Genomic DNA, 20,566 nt, shown 5'->3' with positions numbered 1-20,566 from the left:
AAGCACCTAGTGAGAAACACGTGATGAGCGTACAAATGGAGCAGTTAAACTGTATAAATGTTCATTATTTAATAGGTGCTGCAGACGTCAGGTTCTAAAAATAGCCCACAATTCCCAAGGCTGGCAACGTGGCGAGACGCTACCAAACATTTCTTAACAGGTGCCCTCAGAACAAGCGCGCTGAGCTTCAAGCAAAACAATTAAGAGACCGCACACAGTTGCTCATCATAAAATACAGCAAGCTTACTGCATGCTCATCTCTGTAAATCTGCCTGCTTGTTCTGTGATGTGTAATGCACTACCAGTCGAAAGTTTTTGAACAGTAAGATTTTTAAATGTTTTTAAAGTCTTTTCTGCTCACCAAGCCTGCAATTATTTGACCAAAAATACAGCAAAAGTAGTTATATTGTGAAATATTTTTACTACTTAAAATGACTGCCTTCTATTTGAATATATTTTAAAATGTAATTTATTTCTGTGATCAAAGCTAAATTTTCAGCATCATCATTACTCCAGTCTTCAGAAATCATTCTAATATGCTAATTTGCCATCCCAAGAAGCATTCATCATCATCATCATTTAAAACAGTTGAGAACACTTTTTTTAAGATTCTTTGATGAATAGAAAGATCCAAAGATCAGCATTTCTCTGAAATAAAAACTTGTAGCATTATACATTATACCATTGCTTGGAGTTAGCATAAATGTTCTATAAGAAATTATAGAAATTAATCCTTTTGTTTGTTTGTTTTTTAGAAAGGATGCTTTAAATCAAAAAAGGGATGATAAAAAAAAATGTATAATGTAATAAAGCAGGGGTTCCCAACCTTTTTTACTCCGGGGCCCCCCTCCTTCTCCGGACAATTTTGCAAGGCCCCCCTATGCCTGACATGTCCTCTTATACTGTACTTCCGCAGTAAAGAAAAAGTATTTATTTTGAAACCTTTTTTATTAACCAAAACATTTGTTTTGCCTTATTATTCTTCTACTGCATGTTATAAAAAAACTCAAAATTCAAACAAACTTTAAATTAAAACTTAAAATATACCTTATAATCTTTAAAGAAAACCTCTGCTCAATTCTAACTTTTAAAATTATTTTACTTCAGGCATTCTTTACAACTTCAGAGTACTTTTTCTTACATAAGTGAACCTGCCGTATAACAGGGAGATACCAAAAGACCACTAAACCTATCCCTTTGAACTTGACTGACTGAATATCTACTGTTTGTATCCATTAAAAACTAATACACAAATTCAAAATACAGCAAATGCATTCTAATTCTGTTGAAACACATCGATGTGAAGGTTTGGGATCAGTGAACTCTGTCAGTGCGTGCCTGATGCTCATAAACACCGAGCCTCACTCCTCTTCTATGGGCGAGCATCCATTATAAAACACTCACAGGGCAATAATTTGGACAACTAGGCAAATGTTTGAAATTTCACGCAAAAATAAGATAGGGATCAGAGCCCTGAGAGTAGGGATGCTCATATTGACCGTTTAACCGTTAACCGACAGTAAGAATTTTAACCGATTATTACTATCAGTTAAACGGTTTAAAAGGTTTTTTTTTCTATTCTTTTTCTATTCTTTTTTTTTTTTTTTTTTTTTACGTTTGCTGCATGGTGAAAGAAATAATGCTATTTGTAAGTTATCTGTTTACTCACGCGCGCGCCGACACGTGCAGTGTGGCTGTACAGACATATTTCGCTTCGCCTTTACTTAGTAAACAGATGTAGTATATGCAACACAATGGCAAATGGCGTTATTGGGTTATCAGAGAGTGAATCCGTGAGTGAATGTATTCAAATTCTGAATGAATTATAGTCTAGAAAGTGCGCAATAGGCGCTCCGTTACAATCACTGGAAAGCCATCACTCATCCTAGAGTAGTTCATCGCAATCTCATAAAGTTATTAAAAAGTAATAAAATAACCTTTACACTGCACAATTAATCTCTTATTTATATAATGCCAACACTTTCTTTGTTTTAATAAGAGAGTTCGCGAAAGTGTAGAAATCAGCAAAACTGAAACCGGCACTTTGGTTGGTGAATGGATTGTAACATAGCCTCCTCTGATTGGCCACAGTGATAATCGAATCAACATACATGTCTGTGATTGGCTATTGCTGAACGCTGTAAAACACGCACTTCTCCACACGCATATGACAGTGGATGGAAGTCCCGAACCGAAAATTGAAAGGGTTTTTGTGATGGTGTTTTTTTCGCGGATCTAAGAGTTAACAGGCAGCGGTCCTGCCTATCCGTACAGCATGTGGACATGTTAAAAACTAGGCACACTGAGGTATTGGCTGGCCTGCTATATATTTTTATGTCCGACGAGAAGAATAAGACCGGTACAGTTCTTCAAAGCGCATAAAAGGATTCAGTGTGTTTTAGTTTTGTCATATTAATTAGGTAGTTATTTAATTTATACATATTTAGTGTAGGCCTATTTATATTATTCTTTTTTTTTTCATTCAGATTTTCTCTGTTCTCAGAACCGCTGCTGATGCGTGATAATTTAAGTATATGTCAATACAGTTTTTGTTGTTGCTCTGTATGCTGCTGTTTGCACGTTAAAATAAAACATTTGCTTGTGTTTTTAATGTCATCACAGATACTCGTGCATTCTATTTTTATTTTAAACTAATTTATTATTCTAATTTTATCAGTTAACGGTTAATGTTCGGATAACGAGCAGCGGTTGTCGGTCAGGAAAATTAACCGAAATGAGCATCCCTACCTGAGAGCGCGCATAGTTTGTGAATCAATAGCGGACTTGCGTGTCTCATGTACGACTTTGACATACACAAGTGTTATACATTAGGCACGCGCAAGTTCGTTATTATGACACTAATCATTTTTACCTTTACATTAGAGCGACGGTTTGCTTCATGCATGCAGCTGAGAGATGAAACAGTAGTTTGCGTACAGCGTTTGGAAGTTTTGAACCGCCATTTAGTCTGTATTTAACAGTGCGATGAGGCTTGCTGCGCCAAGTCTGAAGCAATCAATCACAGAACACGAGAGAGGCTGTGCTTTTATTATTTTCATTTAGCATATTAATAATGAAATTAAACAATTATAGGATAATATTTAAATTATTTTTAAGATATCTCGCGGCCCCCCTGGAGGATCACTGAGGCCCCCTAGTGGGTCGCGACCCCCCGGTTGGGAACCGCTGTAATAAAGGATTTGTATTTCAGATAAATGCTGTTCTTAACTTTCTATTCACCAACAATAAAACTATGTTTTGTGAGCAGCAAATCAGAATATTAAGAATATTTCTGAAGGACCATGTGACACTGAAGACTGGAATAATGATGCTAAAAATTCAGCTTTGAAACCACAGGAAAAAAAAATACATTCAAATAGAAAACATTTGTTTTAAATACTAAAAATTTCAAAATTTGACTGTTTTTGCTGTACTTTGGATTAAATAAATACAGGCTTGGTGAGAAGAGGAGAACATTAAAAATCGTACTGTTCAAAAACTTTTGACTGGTAGTGTATCTTCAAAAAGAGATGGTGTTCCTATTTTTAGTTCATTTTTATAGAGACAAGGGATATTTTTCTTCTCATGAAGTATACAAAATGTCAGTACAAGCATATAATTCTTTGATTACATTTCTGTTCTTGTTGAGAAAGACTGTTTTATGAATTTCTGAACGAGTTATTGGCTCCTGAGAATCTTTGTTATTAAATATTCATTAAAATATTTTCATATTAGATTATCTGCATTCATTCATTTTTTTTTTTCATTTTGACAGTCTGGCCAGAACAAATATTTCTTTAAGGAAAACAAACAGTATTATTACACTTCCTTTCACAAATCCTCTACCTAAAACACTTTCCCCTGTTCACAATGCTGTGTGCATTAAAGGTAAATGATTACAATTCCAGACAGAAGACCAACAAAAAGAGACTGCCTTCAGTGATCCCACACTTTTTGACAAATGGATTGCCTTTCAGTCGTTTGCAATTATTCGATAATGACGTCTAAACATCATTCAAATGATTCACTAATCAGTCATTTCCAGCAATCTGTGTTCTGCTTTGGCTGATTCAAATGGAAAAAAGAAATCATACATTTCAGCTCGAAAGCCATTTTTATTTCACCCCAGTCGTGATATCAAATTGCTGAAATATTTTAGAACAGAGCATACCAACGAAAGTGTATCATTCATTATCGAAATTTCCATGACTCTAGTCAAAGCACTTCATTTTTTCCAGCCCTGAAAATAGATTTTAAAACTCCCTGATATTCTGAGGTTTTTCCATGACAGTGGTAACCCTGTGCATTAAACCTGCTGCTTAGCACCTGCTACCCTCCGACAGCTTTGATATAGCAAAGCGCTGAAAAATTACTCAAAAAGAAGTAAACCGTTGTGACGACTGGTACATAAAAGAGAAATAGCAGCATGTAGCACACGAGTGTTTAAAGAGCATTAACACGTCATGCTGCATAAAGCAAAGCCTCGACTGCCTCCTACCAGCATGGACAAGCAGACCCTGCTTATGTGGGTGGTTCGGATAAGCAGAAGTTTGAGGCATAAAAGCATAGCAAAAATCTCTAAATGTTGTCATTCTATAAATACAAAACCAATCTGTGATCATCTGTGAAAAAAGACTGTAGCTTAGTAATGACTCTGCAATTGCATAACACTTAGAAACAAACCAAGTGACACAATGAACTTTTCCTCTCACTAATATAAACCGCAAATGTCCCCAAAATCACCTACTATCTCTCTCTTTGTATGTCACCCTCACGTCGTTCCAAACCTGTAAGACTTTATTCCTATTCCGAACACAAATTAAATATTTTTGATGAAATCTGAGATCTTCCTGACTCTGCACAGACAGCAACGCAACTGACACATTCAAGGCCCAAAAAGATAGTAAGGATATTGTAAAAATAGTCCTTGTGACATTAGTGGTTCAAAAGGAATGTTATGAAGGTAAAAACTTTTTGTGCATTCTGACTACAAGTTGTATTGCTGTCAAGAAGCTCTCAGATTTCATCAAAGGTATCTTAATTTGTGTTCTGATGATGAACGAAGATCTTACTGGTTTGGAACGACATGAGGGTGAGTAATTAATGACAATTTTCATTTTAGGGTAAACTATCCCTTAAACCTTTACTGCCACCATAACACAGCTAAATGTAGGTTTTCAGACGCTGATACTTACTAGTGCTGGAGAAGCTGGCAGGTGTAGCCTGCATGGCTTCACGCCTGTAGTCCCTGTCTTTAGGGAAACTGTTGACCACTGCAGCCATCTTGGTTGCCTCTTTCTGCCTTTGCTCTCTGAAACAGGAAGGCATTCACAAATGACACTGGCATTCATATGACAAAACCACATCAGCTTTACACACATGATTGGCAACACAGAAAAAAAACTCACAAGCTAGACTAGCCATCATGTCTCAACTTTCTACAAGTCACTTGATAAGTGGAATAAGGCCTATTTCATTTTACGTTTGTAGCACATAATTATGGTACCACCTTATGTGCACAAAATTGTGACATTGTTACATAAATATGTATTTAAAGTAGGGCTGGGCGATATGGGCAAAAATTCATATCTCGGTATTTTTAGGAGGAATGACGGTATACGATATATATCCGGTATTTTTCCATAAATGGTTACTTAACACTCAAAGCCTTTATTAAAACTTTATTAAACAGTTTTTGAGCAAAATATAATTAAAACACGGGGGTTTCCCTCCCTGTTTACAAATAAACAGCTTCACAACAAATAAACAGCTGCACAAAATCTTTGATAAATAAAATACAGTACAGGTTGTTTCTCCTGCTTAAAGGAACACTCCACTTTTTTTGGAAATAGGCTCATTCTCCAACTCCCCCCGAGTTAATAAGTTGATTTTTACCGTTTTGAAATCCATTCAGCTGTTCTCCTGTTCTGGCGATATCACTTTTAGCATAGCTTAGCATAGATCATTGAATACTATTAGACCAATAGCATCGCGTTCAAAAATAACCGACGAGTTTCCATATTTGTCCTATTTAAAACTTGACTCTTCTGTAGTTATATCGTGTACTAAGACCGGTGGAAATGCAAAGCTGCGAGTTTCTAGGCTGATAAGATTAGGAGCTACACTTCCATTCCGGTGTAATAGTCAAGGAAGTTTGCTGCTGTAATATGGCCGAAGCAGGCGGAGTATTATCAGAAATGAGTTCCCAGCTAGTTTAGCATTTGCACATGTGCTGCGTGGTATTACTGCTCCTGCTTCAGCCTTATTACGGCAGCAAACTTCCTTGACTATTACGCCGGAATGGGAGTGTAGTTCCTAATCTTATCAGCCTAGAAAATTGAAGCTTTGCATTTCCACCGGTCTTAGTACACAATATAACTACAGAAGAGTCAAGTTTTAAATAGGACAAATATCGAAACTCGTTGGTCATTTTTGAATGTGATGCTATTGGTCTAATAGGATTCAATGATCTATGCTAAGCTATGCTAAAAGTGATATCGCCAGAACAGGAGAACGGCTGAATGGATTTCAAAACGGTAAAACTCAACTTATTAATTCGGGGGGAGTTGGAGAATGAGCCTATTTCCAAAAAAAGTGGAGTGTTCCTTTAACACTATAAGCTGCACAACATATTTCAAATTATGAAAAAAAAAAAATAGAAATGAAAAAAAAAAAAAAAAAAAATTAGACCAGGGGTCTTCAACTAAAAATGCAGTAATGAACCAGTAATGGTCCAGTAATGAATGGAATGAATGCTCACCAGCCGAGGTCCGGACAATAATAAATTAAAAAACAATTTATGTTTTTTGCAAGACCAGGTTATCTGCAGCATATTTTATCTTAAATTCTAGACATTTGAATACCTTTTTAAAGACCTGAACAAAAATAAATAAATAAAATGACTGTAAAAAGCATGATTTACAATTCAGATGCAGGTTTCACAAAACAAAAAAGATTTCTTAAATTATAAACTTCACATTCCAGCCTTCAAGAGTCAAAAGTATCAATTCTTATATAAATTTAAACAAATATTGTCAATCAAGTATTATATTAATTAACATATACACATTTTACTGCCTTAATTGTTTAAATTACACGTTATCTTGTCGATCCATCAGTTCACATTTACAACTCTACGTGTTTGCTGATTAAAACCATGGATTGATTTTTTTTTTTACATTAATCTTTTTGACAACAGCCGACGTACTACAAGCTGATTAAAAATGTCAGATCATTCTCTTCCAGCAGAAGGCGCTATCAGAATGGTTCACAGTGCAGCTCCGCAGTGGACTTTGAAACGTGCAGCGCTCATATTTATAAAATGCATAGCCTTATAAAGTTTCATCGCAATTCGTGCCTTTTAGTCCCCAATTTAAGACGACCTGAAATCATAATTAAGATTTTCTTAACCCTTATAATACTGCAGTCATCAATGAAATTGAGAGCTTTATTTTAAACGCCGACTTTCAAAAACAACCCCCCTTAGCCTACACAAAATACGTTTCTTTTAATGTTTTCCCCACTGTGTTCGGCGCACAAGAGAAATATTAGGGAAGTAAATTGTGTAATATCAGCATATAAAGTATATTCGTCTATCATTGTCTCTGAGAAAATGTGCACGTCGGATGCTGAAAGAGCTGTTTTTACTTTCGCTTTAACATATTGCTCAGTTTTCACGTTGCTTGTGTGATATCCATTGGCTCACCTTCATGGTTTAAAACATAAATATGTATAAAAAGATATATTTACAATATTTTGCGACCTAACCCCAACATATTGTGTTTTCCATCAACGTTTTTCACTCACAGTTGATGAACCCGGGGCTAGACCATAAATCGGCTGTTAGTACAAAATGAGTCACTTTTGCGAGCCGCTCGGAAAACTTCCCTCTGACCTCACTGTACATTTGCGGCAGAGCTTCTGATGCAAAGTACTTGTGATTGGGTAGCTCGTATCTTGGATCAATGCTTTTTAGCGGCGTTTTAAAACCCCCCTTTTCACGTAGAACGCGCACGCACGTGTCATATCGATATGAACGATATTGGATAATCCCGCATCGCATTGGGGAATCATATCGATATATCCCCAGAACTCTATATACCGCCCAGCCCTAATTTAAAGTAGAGTCTTTTACATGTGAGCAGCTCATGATCTTGTGTTTTTAGTGTCTCAGAGCAGCTTGTTTTGCAGTAAAAGCTGCTTCACACAAACTCATCTCTGCATGTTTGAGGTCACTCAACATACGTGACCCTGGACCACAAAACCAGTCTTAAGCAGCACGAGTATATTTGTAGCAATAGGCAAAAATACATTGTATGGGTCAAAATTATCAATTTTTCTTTTATGCCCAAAATCTTTAGGATATTAGGTAAAGATCATGTTCCATTAAGATATTTAAGGTTCCAACCGTAAATACATCAAAACTTAATTTTTGATTAGCAATATGCATTGCTGAGAACTTCATTAGGACAACTTTAAAGGCAATTTTATCAATATTTTGATTTTTTTTTTGCACCCCCAGATTTTCAAATATTGGTATCTCTTCAAAAAATTGCCATATCCTAACAAACCATCAACAGAGAAAGCTTATTTATTTAGCTTTCAAATGTATAAATCTCAGTTTTAAAAAACTGACCCTTATGACTGGTTTTGTGGTCCAGGGTCACATATGGGAATGCAACAGGATCTTCCAAAACAGTACTGAGAAGCACTTATAAACCAGCTGTCAACAAAAGAGAAGATTTAAGTTTAACCCTTAAAGACCTAGAACATTTTTGGGGCACCTGAGGCACCTGTATATTTCTTTGTTTTTTCAGACCTATTCTAGCAGTCAGCATCAATTGTCATATATCATTATAAACATAAGAACTTGAACTTTATGTCTAGCTAATTTAAAATTACAAATTTCCTTTTGTTTTCTCTAAAAATTAGTGAATTTCCAGAATTTTAGGAAAAAACGCTACCAACAATTGGGTGTTTTTTACTGTGTACTCAAACAAAAACTCCTGAAGTTTAGATTTTTTTCTTTAAAAATTTGTATTTAGGTGTTTTACACTTCCAAATAAAATTTTGTCTATATATAACATTCCCCAAGCAAGTTATAGCCAATTATTACAATATTATTTAGGTGCTTTTCAGTGAAAAACAGGCCCATTTCGTTTATTGACAATATAGATCTGTCCAAAAACGTTTCAGGAGTAAAGTCATTGCAGAAACAGTGTTAAATAATAGCAAAACACAGTAAAAAATAATTTACTATTTCATAAATATATTCTTAATCCAAAAGATGAACAATAAACACAAATAGTGTAGAAAGTAGCACAAGAAAAAATGCACAAACTGTCTTGTGCAACAAAAAAATAAATAAACAATCCAAATTATTCACAAACTACACACAAAATGAGAGAGAAATATACAGAGTGCAACCGAAAAAATAGTAAAAATAATCTTTAAAAACTATATAATAATTAGTTACATAATATAACAACCAAATAGATGGATCTGCTGGCTGTAGTCTGCGTCGGAATCTATTTTACCGGGACATCGCCTAGTGACCGAAAACCCACATTCCAGTGCTTTATCCGATATCTACTGTTGTTTCATCCTTGTTTTTGGTTTGTTTTATGTCAAAGGGCTCTGTCGTGAGTATTTCTGTACATTTTCAAAGAATGCTGTCATGCAAATGTGTTATTTTGCGTTTGTTTTCATGCACGCAGGAGGCACTTTGCTTTCACTTTGCGTCTGTTCAGATCTGCAAAGAAACATACTAATCGGTGGTTCAAAAGACCAAAACCTATGTTTATTGGTTGAATAGATGACAGTTTGAACCAATCGGGGCACAGGGGTGGGACTAAGCATCAACAATCGTTCCTGTTTGGCTCAGAGGACCAAAACGTGTTGATTTCATCTGACGAATCAGTGCTGAGGAAATGTGATGACGTAATCACGCTTACTACGGAGCCTCTGAATATCCAAATGAGACAAATGCGATATCACTGAAAAGAGCAGACTCTGTACTTTACGAGACTTTTTAAAGCATTCAAATTGGATTAGCGGTTCAAAAGTTATTAAACATTTAAGACCAATAGTTATTTTTAGCCGCCGGCGGCTGTCTCGGTCTTTGAGGGTTAAGGGCTTGTTTTAGTTTTTATTCAAAATAAAAGTTTTTGGTTGATTACAAAACTAGTATTTATTAATTTTACAGCAGCACTGTAAAATAAGATTTTTCTTAACTTATTTTACAGTGAAATATTTATAGTCATATATTTATATAAAAATCACAAGTTTTGGTCAAATTGTGCAGCCCTATAAACAAGCACAGAAAACATGGAGCTTAAAGAAGTTCACTTCCAGTACAAAAATTTACAAATAATTTACTATACTATAAGAAATTATGTTCTTTGAGGAAAACATTTCAGGAATTCAATACAAATAGTGGACTTCTATGGTGCCCATGATTTTGAACTTCCAAAATGCAGTTAAAATGGAGCTTCAAAGGGCTCTAAATCTTACCTAGTGGTTATTTTCTAATAAAATTGACAATTTATATACTTTTTTTTTTTCAAAGGCTCTTCTTGTCCAGCTCTGCGTCAACTCTGTATATTCCAGTTCAAGCCAGTTATGGTAGGTCAAAAAACTCCCATCTAATTTTCTCCTCCAACTTCAAAATTGCCCTACATCGCTGTAGAAGTAATGACCCAGTGTTTACAAAGTGAACATGCAAAGATGATCAAACGATGTAGTAGGGTTGGGTCGATAGACGATGCCATCGTCCATCGCCGATGGCCAAAAGACATCACGATGCTGAACCGGCATCGCGATCCTCCGCCCCGCCCCCGCAGCGCCAAGCCCCGCCCCCGCCGCAACCCGCTCACGGAAAACACACACTAAATCCCTATATAGCCAAATGAAATGCATGCTTTCAATTTCTGCATCTTTACTTATTTTATTATTATTATTATGAGGAAATAATAACAAGGAAGTTGTTAGTGATCACAATACAAATACAAAAAGCCTAGTTGGAACACTTGGATTTGTGCCGAAAAACAGAGGTGCGTGAGCCCAACGCGCTATTTTTAGTTTCGCTTTGTTTTAGTTTCTTAACTTTGTATATTTTGTTTCATTTCTGTTCTGTTCTAAATACCTCTACATTTAAATAATTCGTTTTGGAGTCAGGGTAACTAACTTATAGCTATGTTTATAGTGTTTATAATGTTAATACATAATATTTTGCTTGATTTGCTATTATTTCTGATATTAAGCTTTCTCTCTAAACATTCCGCTGCTCATTAAATGCGTTTTGAGAGAGTGTGTTAAGCAGTAAGCAAATAATGAGAGCGTTATTGAACCTAAAAAAGCTGACTGGTCGAAAATATGTTAAGGACCAACACACATCCTCCAAATGCATTTATATAAACCCGTGCTTGATCTTGTCTCGTCTGCACGCACGCACTGTCATGATCTAATGCACTTGTTAATTCCGGATCTTTAAAAACAAATACCGGAACGCAAAAATCCAAAATCGGACATTTTCCAGAGCAGAATCCGGCTCAAATTAAGCACTCGTGGACATGGTAGGCTACAATTAATTAATTCGTTATGAATAAATTATTTAACAACAACCATCCCTCACCCCCGCCCCCCCCCCCAGACGATGCCATCGTCCATCGCGATGTTTCACATTAGACATCGTACGATGCCAAATTGGTCGACATCGCCCAACCCTACGATGTAGGATGATTTTTGAAGAATTGAAGAAAATGAGATTGGAGTTTTTCAACCTATCCTAACTGTCATGAACTGGAATAAACACACACAGAGCTAGACGAGATGAGCGTTTGAGGTAAAAAAAATAAAATTAAATTAAATAAACATTTTTTTTTTTAATTATTATTTGACAATTAATTGACGTTTCGCTAGATAAAACCCTTGTTCCTCGGCCCTTTGAAGTTGCATTTAAATCTGCATTTTGGAAGTTCAAACTCGGGGGAACCATAGAAGTCCACTATATGAAGAGAAATCCTAAAGAAATTCCTCAAAAAAACTATTTCTTTACGACTGAAGAAAGAAAGACATAACCATCATGGATGACATGGGTAAATAAAGTAAATTATCTGTACATTTGTGTTCTGGAAGTGAATTTCTCCTTTAATTTAATTTAGAAATAAAATGTTATAGTCATTGTTATAAAAATCACAAGTTTTGGTCAAATTGTGCAACCCTACAAACAAGCACAGCAAACCAGGAACTTAGTAATTTTATTTAAAGATTCTACATAGCTGCCTTTACAATTACTTAATCCACTTTATTTTTCCCTTAGGTTTTTGTAAATTTTATGGGTCAGGCCTCCAGTCTCATCTGCGTCCAGCTATTTTTAACTGTATAAAACAGCTTGTTTTGTTGCTTGATATTGCAAATTGGTGTCTTACCACATTATTTTAATGTATTCTCAATTATGAACACACTGGTTTGTACTGCAAACAGTTTGGTTTACTGCACATTCTTATTCTCCTTGTTATTTCTTTATAGCGGCTAATGAACCAGAAGTCTTGCCCATAGGCTTACTTCCACGTAAAAAAAATAAGACTGATAGTAAATATTTTTACATAAAGTACAAAAGTTTGGGTCAAAAAAAACCCAGCAAACATGGAGCTTAAAAAATGCATTTTAATTACAAAAAAAAAGCCCTGAGCCTATTTTTGCTACATACTCAAAGTCAAAATGCCCTACAAACCATTAACAGCTATATTTTAACATACAGGCTTTTATGAAGCATCACCAATTAACGAAGGCCATAAATGGTCCTTGTTGAAAGCTCACTCGCACTCACAGTCAGCGTGAAAGCTCAAGGCGTGATGCCGTTTCCATTACACTACTGCATGTACTGCAGATGAAAGATGTGTGAAACAGGCCTATGACAGCAAAATACTTCATTTCTGTAGAAAGCATAGATGCTAAACATAAATGTTCTAATATTTGCTGTTGTAGAAACATACCATGTTTCCACCTGCATCGATCACCTGATGTTTTACCAGCAACGTGTACGGATTAGTGTGTTTAAGCATATAATTAAGTACAATTTATTAGAGCCAATAACTGTAAATGTGCGTTTAATACCTCTCCAGCCACTCTTTGGGTTTCTCCCACTGAGACACCTCCGTCCTGCAGTTGTAGTAGTACTTCTTCCCTGAAGAACTGATGTGTTCAGACCAATCATCTGCCGGCTCATATGGCTGTATACAAGAAAAACAACAGGTGTGAGCACCGGGAACTGTGAGATCATTTAAAGAGACAAGACGCTGTTAAAAGCATGAGAAAGGGAGAGATCGAAGAAAGATGAAACCGAGAGGGAGGGCAACAACCAAAGAAAAGACCTGAAAGGGAGGGGGAAAAAAAGGAAGACAATCCAGGTGTTTGTTGTTTTTCTTCAGACATAAAGGAAAGGCTAAACAGAGCAACAGCATGAGGAAGTTTAAAATATAGAACAAGACTGGGAAGAAAAGAGAGGCAATGGGAGCATTAGAGGCAAGACAGATGGAGCGTGCAAGGGGAAGAGAGAGAGAGAAAGCTGAATCCTGATGCAAGCGTGTGTAATATTTGATGAGGTGGATCTCTGCGCATCGGCCCTGCAGGATGCCTCTTTAATCTGCCTGAGTCCACCCTCCACCTACTAGCAGTCTGACTGTCAAAGCCTCACACCACCACACCAGACAGTAGCAATCATTAAAGCTGAAGTGTGCAATTTCTGTGCCACTAGCGTCACCATCCGGAATTGCAAAAATAATGACAAGTTTCTTGAACGCTTCCTTCATCGGCCATAGTACGGTTGGTTAGCACGGCCCAGTTAACTTTTCACTTGAGTCGAAATCTTTCTTCCCTTTGATGGTCATGTAAAATAAGACACGTACGTAGTCTGACTTAATTTTTGCAAGGGATGCATTTATTAGTGTACTTTGTCAGAATGTTAATGGGTATTTCTCTCCAGTTGTTATAGACTACTAGATGAAAGAAAGAGACAGACCCAGCCCAAACTAGCAACATTGGTCTAACCAATGTGAGGCTGGTTGAGATGGATTTTTTGGTGGAATCTACACTAACACTCAAAAGTTTTTGAACAGTAAGATTGTTTTTTTTTTAAAGAAGTCTCTTCTGCTTAGCAAGTCTGCATTTATTTGATTCAAAGTACATCAAAAAGAGTGTCTTCGGTCTTCAGTGTCACATGATCCTTCAGAAATCTTTCTAATATACTGATTTGCTTTTCAAGAAACATTTATTATTAGTATTATCAATATTTAAACAGTTTAGTACATTTCAGGGTTCTTTGATGAGTAGACCAATCCAAAAATCAGCATTTATCTGAAATAAAAAGACTTTGTAACATTATATACTATACCACTCAGCTTGAAGTCAGTATAATTCAATTTTTTTTATTATAGAAATTAATACTTTTTAGCGAGGATGCTTTAAATTGATCAAATGTGATGATAAAGACACTTACAATGTCACAGAAGATTTCTATTTCAGATAAATGCTAAACTTTCTATTTATCAAAGAAACCTGGCAAAATTCTACTCAGCTGTTTTTAAAATGTTTTTTGAGTGGCAAATATTAGAATATCAGAATAGAATGATTTCTAAAGGATCATGTGACTGAAGTAATGAAGCTAAAAAATTCAGCTTTGAAATCACAGGAATGAATAACATTTTAAACTATATTTAAATATAAAAAGTTATTTTAAAAAGTAACATTTTTTAAACATTTTAACTGCTTTTGCTGTACTTTGGATCAAATATATAAAATCATTAAAAATCTTACTTGAAAACTTTTGACTGCTAGTTTAATTACAAATGCTGCGCTAATATGTCTCTGGGAAAGAAGAAATCATTTTAACATTAATAAATAAAATAAATAACACACTTAGTGTCTGGATAGCCTATATATTGCATAGACTACCATTTAAAGTTTTGGGATCAAAAGGATTATGATTTTTTTTTTTTTTTTTTTTTTAGAGATTAATACTTTTATTCAGCAAGCGATGCATAAAATGGATAAAAAGCATCAGTAAAATCAATGTAAACAAAAAAAAAATATATATATATATTTTATAAAATATATATAACAATTTTTAATCAAAAATACCTTGGAAAAAAAATAAAAATCATCGCATTTTCCATTAAATATTAAGAACAATGATGTAATTTAAACACAGATAATTTTAAATTTCTTGAGCATCAAATCAGCATGTTAGAATGATTTCTGATGGATCATCTGAAACCAAAGACCTGAGTAATGGCTACAGAATTTTTATTTTTAATATGCAGCCTTGGTGAGCATAAGAAACTTCAAAAACATTAAAAATCTTACAGAGCCCAAACTTTTGAATGACAGTGTATCTGTATCTGAGTCAATTTGACTCTTAGAATACAATGATGTTCAGTGCAGATCTATAATTAACACTGTTCACTTCATTGCACATAAACTCTGTCCTTGAAGAAACCACAATTAAGTAGTACATATTTCAAACCACAAAGAAATTCACCTCTGTATGCCTGCCGACAGCTAGTTCTCGCCTTCAACGTAATTATAAGGTTTAATACAAAACATAAAATCTTGGGGAAAGGTAATTGAGCAGATGAAGAGGGCTTGATGAATGAGTTCATAAAGTAGGTGGAGCATCTTTAGATCATATTTTACACAGCATATCCAAAGTGACCCCATAACATATAGAATGAAAGACCAATTTAAACCAGAGGCAGACGAACAGTGATAAAAATGGTTTCTATGCCATGGCTCACCAAAACTATCTTGGATTCATAAAGAGAGCTTATGGCACATATTACATCCATTCATCAAGTTTGTTGAAATGAGCTAGGTACTTTTCAACATGTTTCACAAAATGACTCCTCAATATGACTATGGTTTAGCGATCTGTTTTTAAACTTTAAACACTGAATTCAATCCAATTTGGCTTTACTGATGAACACAATACCCTTTGCAAAGCTGTAATTAGTTTTCAAATCTCAATTGTACTGAAATCAAACCATATGACATCGGTTTCAAAACCTTAAATGAATGATGTAATGCTGAAGGCAGCAAAAGCACAAAAAACTCCTTTCTCTATTCAGGTACACTATGCCTTGCATCTCCCAGAAGAGCTCATATTATCTACAGCAAGGGGACAGATGGTCTGCACACAGGAGGGTTGCCACACAACCAGACGACACACTTAACAGCAATGCCGAATTTCAGCCAGGGATAATTTTGTTGGATCCAAATAATGGCCCATAAAATAACATACCACTTATTAAAAGTCCGAAATAGTTTAGCAGATCTGCCAGGATAAAAGCTTTCTATTTTGACTGCATTGGTACTAAATTAATGCATCTTAATTGTTACTTCCAAGATAATTAATGCAAAACTAATAGCATTAATATCATAAAATGGACTGATTTATTCAATAAACATTGATTCAATAACAAACTGCTTGTGCCAAAGGAGCATAGGGTTACTGTTGTATATGAAAGTGTGCCAATCGCTGCCTCATTTCAACCTGCAGACATGTTAGAAGGCGTCGAGACTGTGGTACTTACCGTGTCTGATGATTTGTTGGGATTCGAATGAGAGTTGGAGCTGTGCAGAGAGCTGTGGTTATGGGAGTTCTCTTGAGGGGATATACTGGTCCCTGAAAAATGAAAAATATGTAAACACACCAGTTTTGGTTATTTCTTAAAATTAGCAAGGACAATCTGTACATGTCTGAAAGACTAATTACCACATCTAGCTGATCAAAACAACTCTACGAGAACATTCCACTGTGAGCTGTGTAACTGTAAAGCTTCATAGACAGACTCATAATTCACTGGTGTTTCCACTGCCTTTAAAATCAAGTATGTATATCAACTTTTTTATGGCTAAATGATGCCGAGACATGAACACTTCTGGGCCTTTTTATCAGTTCCTGGGTTACTTTGATTCATTAGAGTCGCTGCAGTTTGATCTGTACCAACTCTATTACACAGATCATACAAGACTCATCTGGCAAGTGTTCATATTGCATGATTTTAACGCCAACAAAAAAAGAGATTCCGAATATGCATGACAGACATACTGTGAAGCGATGGAAAAAAAATAATTAAATTTATATTCTATTATATTCTTATATTCTAAAACTATATTCCAATAGAAAAGTTATTTTAACAAAGTAAAAATTTCAAAATTGTACCGTTTTTGCTGTACTTCGGGTCAAATATATATAATATAATATAAAATATTATAAAACAAAATTATAATAACATTAAAACTCTTACGGTTCAAAAACTTTTGACTGGTAGTGCAATTACAAATGCTGTACTAATGTCCCTCTGCTAGCACACTGTATACAAGAATACATTTTAACATTTATAAATAATAAATAAATAAATTATTAAAAACACTTTAGCATTGAATGAAAAAAAATATCTAGACCTGGACAGCATACACATTAAAAGGATACATTAAATTGATAAAAAGGATGAGTATCAATGTCAAAAAATATTTAAAACTTTCTACTCTTCAAAAAAAAAAAATCAGTTCCCATACAAAATATTAAGAGCCGTTGACAATGAACTAATTTAATTAAACACTTCAGCATTGAAGAAAAAAATATCTGGACCTGGACAGCATATGCATTAAAAGGATGCATTAAAATGATAAAAAGCGTCAGTAAAATCAATGTCGAAAAATATTTTAAATCTTTCTACTCATCAAAAAATCCTAAACTAAAAAAAAAAAAAAAAAGTCTCCATACAAAATATTAAGAGCTGTTGACAACAATGAACTAATTTAATTAAACACTTTAGCATTGAAGAAAAAAAAATATCTGGACCTGGACAGCATATGCATTAAATTGATAAAAAGGATGCATTAAAATGATAAAAAGCGTCAGTAAAATCAATATCAAGTTCCTAAAAAAAAAAAAAAAAAAAAAAAAAAAAGTTTCCATACAAAATATTAAGAGCTGTTGACAACAATGAACTAATTTAAACAGGGATAATTCCAATTTTTTAAGCATCGAATCAGCATATTAGAATTTGTAAAAGATCATTTGAAACCGAAGACCCGAATAATGGCTACAGAATCTATTTTTTTATTATGCAGCCTTGCTGAGCATAAGAGAATTCAAAAACATTCAAAATCTTACCGAGCCCAAGCTTTTGAATGGTAGTGTATCTCTCAAATTTGACTCTTACAATGACGTTCACTGCAGATCTATGATCAACACTGTTCACTTCCAAAATTCAAATGATTTTTAGCACTGACTTGAATGAATTTGATGCATTTACTGAGTGTTAAAGGTCAGTTCTTTATAATGCATCTAGAAGAGTGCAAACTAAGAAGTCTTGCCACAATCTGAAGTAAAAAACAGTGAAATAGGACTGTTTTCAGATGAATTACAAGTGTTCAGTGATATTACTCATTTTGACATAAACCTAATAATCAGCAGATCTAGGGAGAGATGAAGAACAGCATAATGATTTTATAATACATCCGACTCAGACTTTTAACGATACATCCGGCACACTCATAAATCAGTAACTACCCACCAAAGATTACTCATAGTAAACAAACACATACTAGCCTTTAACGGATGACCAATTCAATAAGAATCAGAGTTTTCTGATACTGCAGCATTCAGGTGAGCTGGCTACCTGATTACTTTGAGTAATTTGTTTTTGGTGATCTATTACAGTATACTAATAAATAATGTCATCTCAGGTGGAAAAGATAGGATTTGAACATACAAGAAAGTCACAAAGCAAGTCCCAAGTGACCTGCAATCACTAGCTGCACGCTCAGACTACAGACAGCCCTTAGGGTACAGACAGTCCTCACTGCCTCAGAGAAGATGTGTCAGATTTGTTCCAGGAACAAGGGTATAAAGTCACAATGAGCGTGGAAAATACTAGCCTTAGCTGACGTACCGTCTCAATATACATTTAAAAGACTCAATGAAATCTAAATTAGAATTTTTACTTTGGGCTTTTGGTCCATTCACATTAGCTTTGAATTCATCCAGATGTATTACTTAACATAGACATATTGCACTTTTCAAGATATATGCACAAAAACTACAGTGCCCTCATCCAGGAAATATTGATGACTACATAGATTTTTGTCCAAAAAAAAAAAAAAAAAAAAAATTGTTCAAATTCTTTAATAAAAAGATCGCCCTTCTCCTAAATACCATTTGCAGCAGATGAGCATGTCGCAATTATTTTGTCTATTAAGGAAAATGGTAAGGAAAGAGCACTTTGATATATCCCAGTCCCACCCATACTTCCTGTGAATACAAAATACATCTTGAACCTCTGCTTTCCTTTTCAGCACGAATGAAAAAAATAAATAAAAGTGCGAAGCTATTTGACATGCACACACAAAAACGAAACTTTGGAGTGGCATAACAAGTTTAAACTAGCTGCGATTTACATTAGCCTTTATTGAGGAACCAGAAAACCTTGTTTTGCAATTGGTGTAGGTATATTTAAAAAAAAAAAGTTTGAGAAGATTTATCATCTTGCTTCTTTCAGGTTTTAATCAAATATATCAGAATGTAATGTACTAAAGCAATTCAGCAAAAAAAAAAGGCTAAACAAAACTGAGCTGTTGTAAGTTAAGCAATATGAATAACATATCAACAAATCATATTCACCTAAAACTCCATTCCAACCGCTGGGATTAATTTTAATCTAACCAGTATTCATTTGTAGATGCCAAGATGAATCCTTTATGCCGCTAATTGAACATTAACTGCAACAGGTTAATTTTGATAAGAAACAGACTCTGATTTCAAATTGTAACCAAATCCAAACAATAGAGTTAAACAAATATTTTGGCTTTCTTCAATATCGTGTGAGAAAAGGTATACTGAAAGATGGGGAACTCATTGAAATGCATCATTTCTCATGTCACTGTGTTTTAACCACAAAAACACATCAACAAAACAGCTAGTGAACAAGTCACGAAAAGCTACATTTACATTCGGAAAATAATTCAATATCTATATCTCATTAGCCATAAAAAGAACTCTATATAAAAAAAAACTCTAAAATACACTATATTGTATATTCATTACATTTTTGCCTGTTGGTGATGATTAATGTATAATGCATGCATGTTTGATTAAATCTGTCAAGAGAGCTATTTATGACAGCTACTGTTTATCATTTATCATATTCCAACAACAAATTTGATTAGAAACATAATTCTTTAGAAAGCGATATAACAACTGTGGTTTCTGCAATTTAAATGTTTGTATACAATGTTTTCATTTGAGTGTTAAATGCTCTACATTAAAATACATAGCAGTGATAATCATTCAGGCTCTGTTGTGAATTTTATCTTTTAATATATAACTTTTAAGAGAGATTTTCCTTACAAACGTACATGTACCTGAAACATCCAAATGAATATTCGACTGAATCGAGAGCTGAACTGAACCTAATTTAATCGAAAGCACAATATATTCAAGTCGGAAACATGGCTCAGCTACTTTTAGCATTTATGCTTATTGCAAATTATTGCATACTTC

At 34.6% G+C, this 20,566-nt stretch overlaps 1 protein-coding gene across 1 annotated transcript in view; it reads right to left on the bottom strand.

The window, feature by feature from the left end:
- The window catches only part of waca (WW domain containing adaptor with coiled-coil a), a 38,673-nt gene that overhangs the window by 14,536 nt on the left and 3,571 nt on the right, over positions 1 to 20,566 (bottom strand). The window contains exons 4-6 of the mRNA XM_073828242.1: positions 16,590 to 16,681; positions 13,117 to 13,232; positions 5,196 to 5,311 (exon numbers count right to left, since the gene is read on the bottom strand). Of these exons, the coding sequence (XP_073684343.1) occupies positions 5,196 to 5,311; positions 13,117 to 13,232; positions 16,590 to 16,681 (324 nt within the window). The remainder of the gene's footprint in view (positions 1 to 5,195; positions 5,312 to 13,116; positions 13,233 to 16,589; positions 16,682 to 20,566) is intronic.

This window comes from Garra rufa, chromosome 22 (assembly GCF_049309525.1).
Source record: "Garra rufa chromosome 22, GarRuf1.0, whole genome shotgun sequence".
NCBI classification, from domain to species: Eukaryota; Metazoa; Chordata; class Actinopteri; order Cypriniformes; family Cyprinidae; genus Garra; species Garra rufa.
Note: the sequence above shows the minus strand (reverse complement) of the source record. Positions and strands in the feature narration are given on the sequence as shown.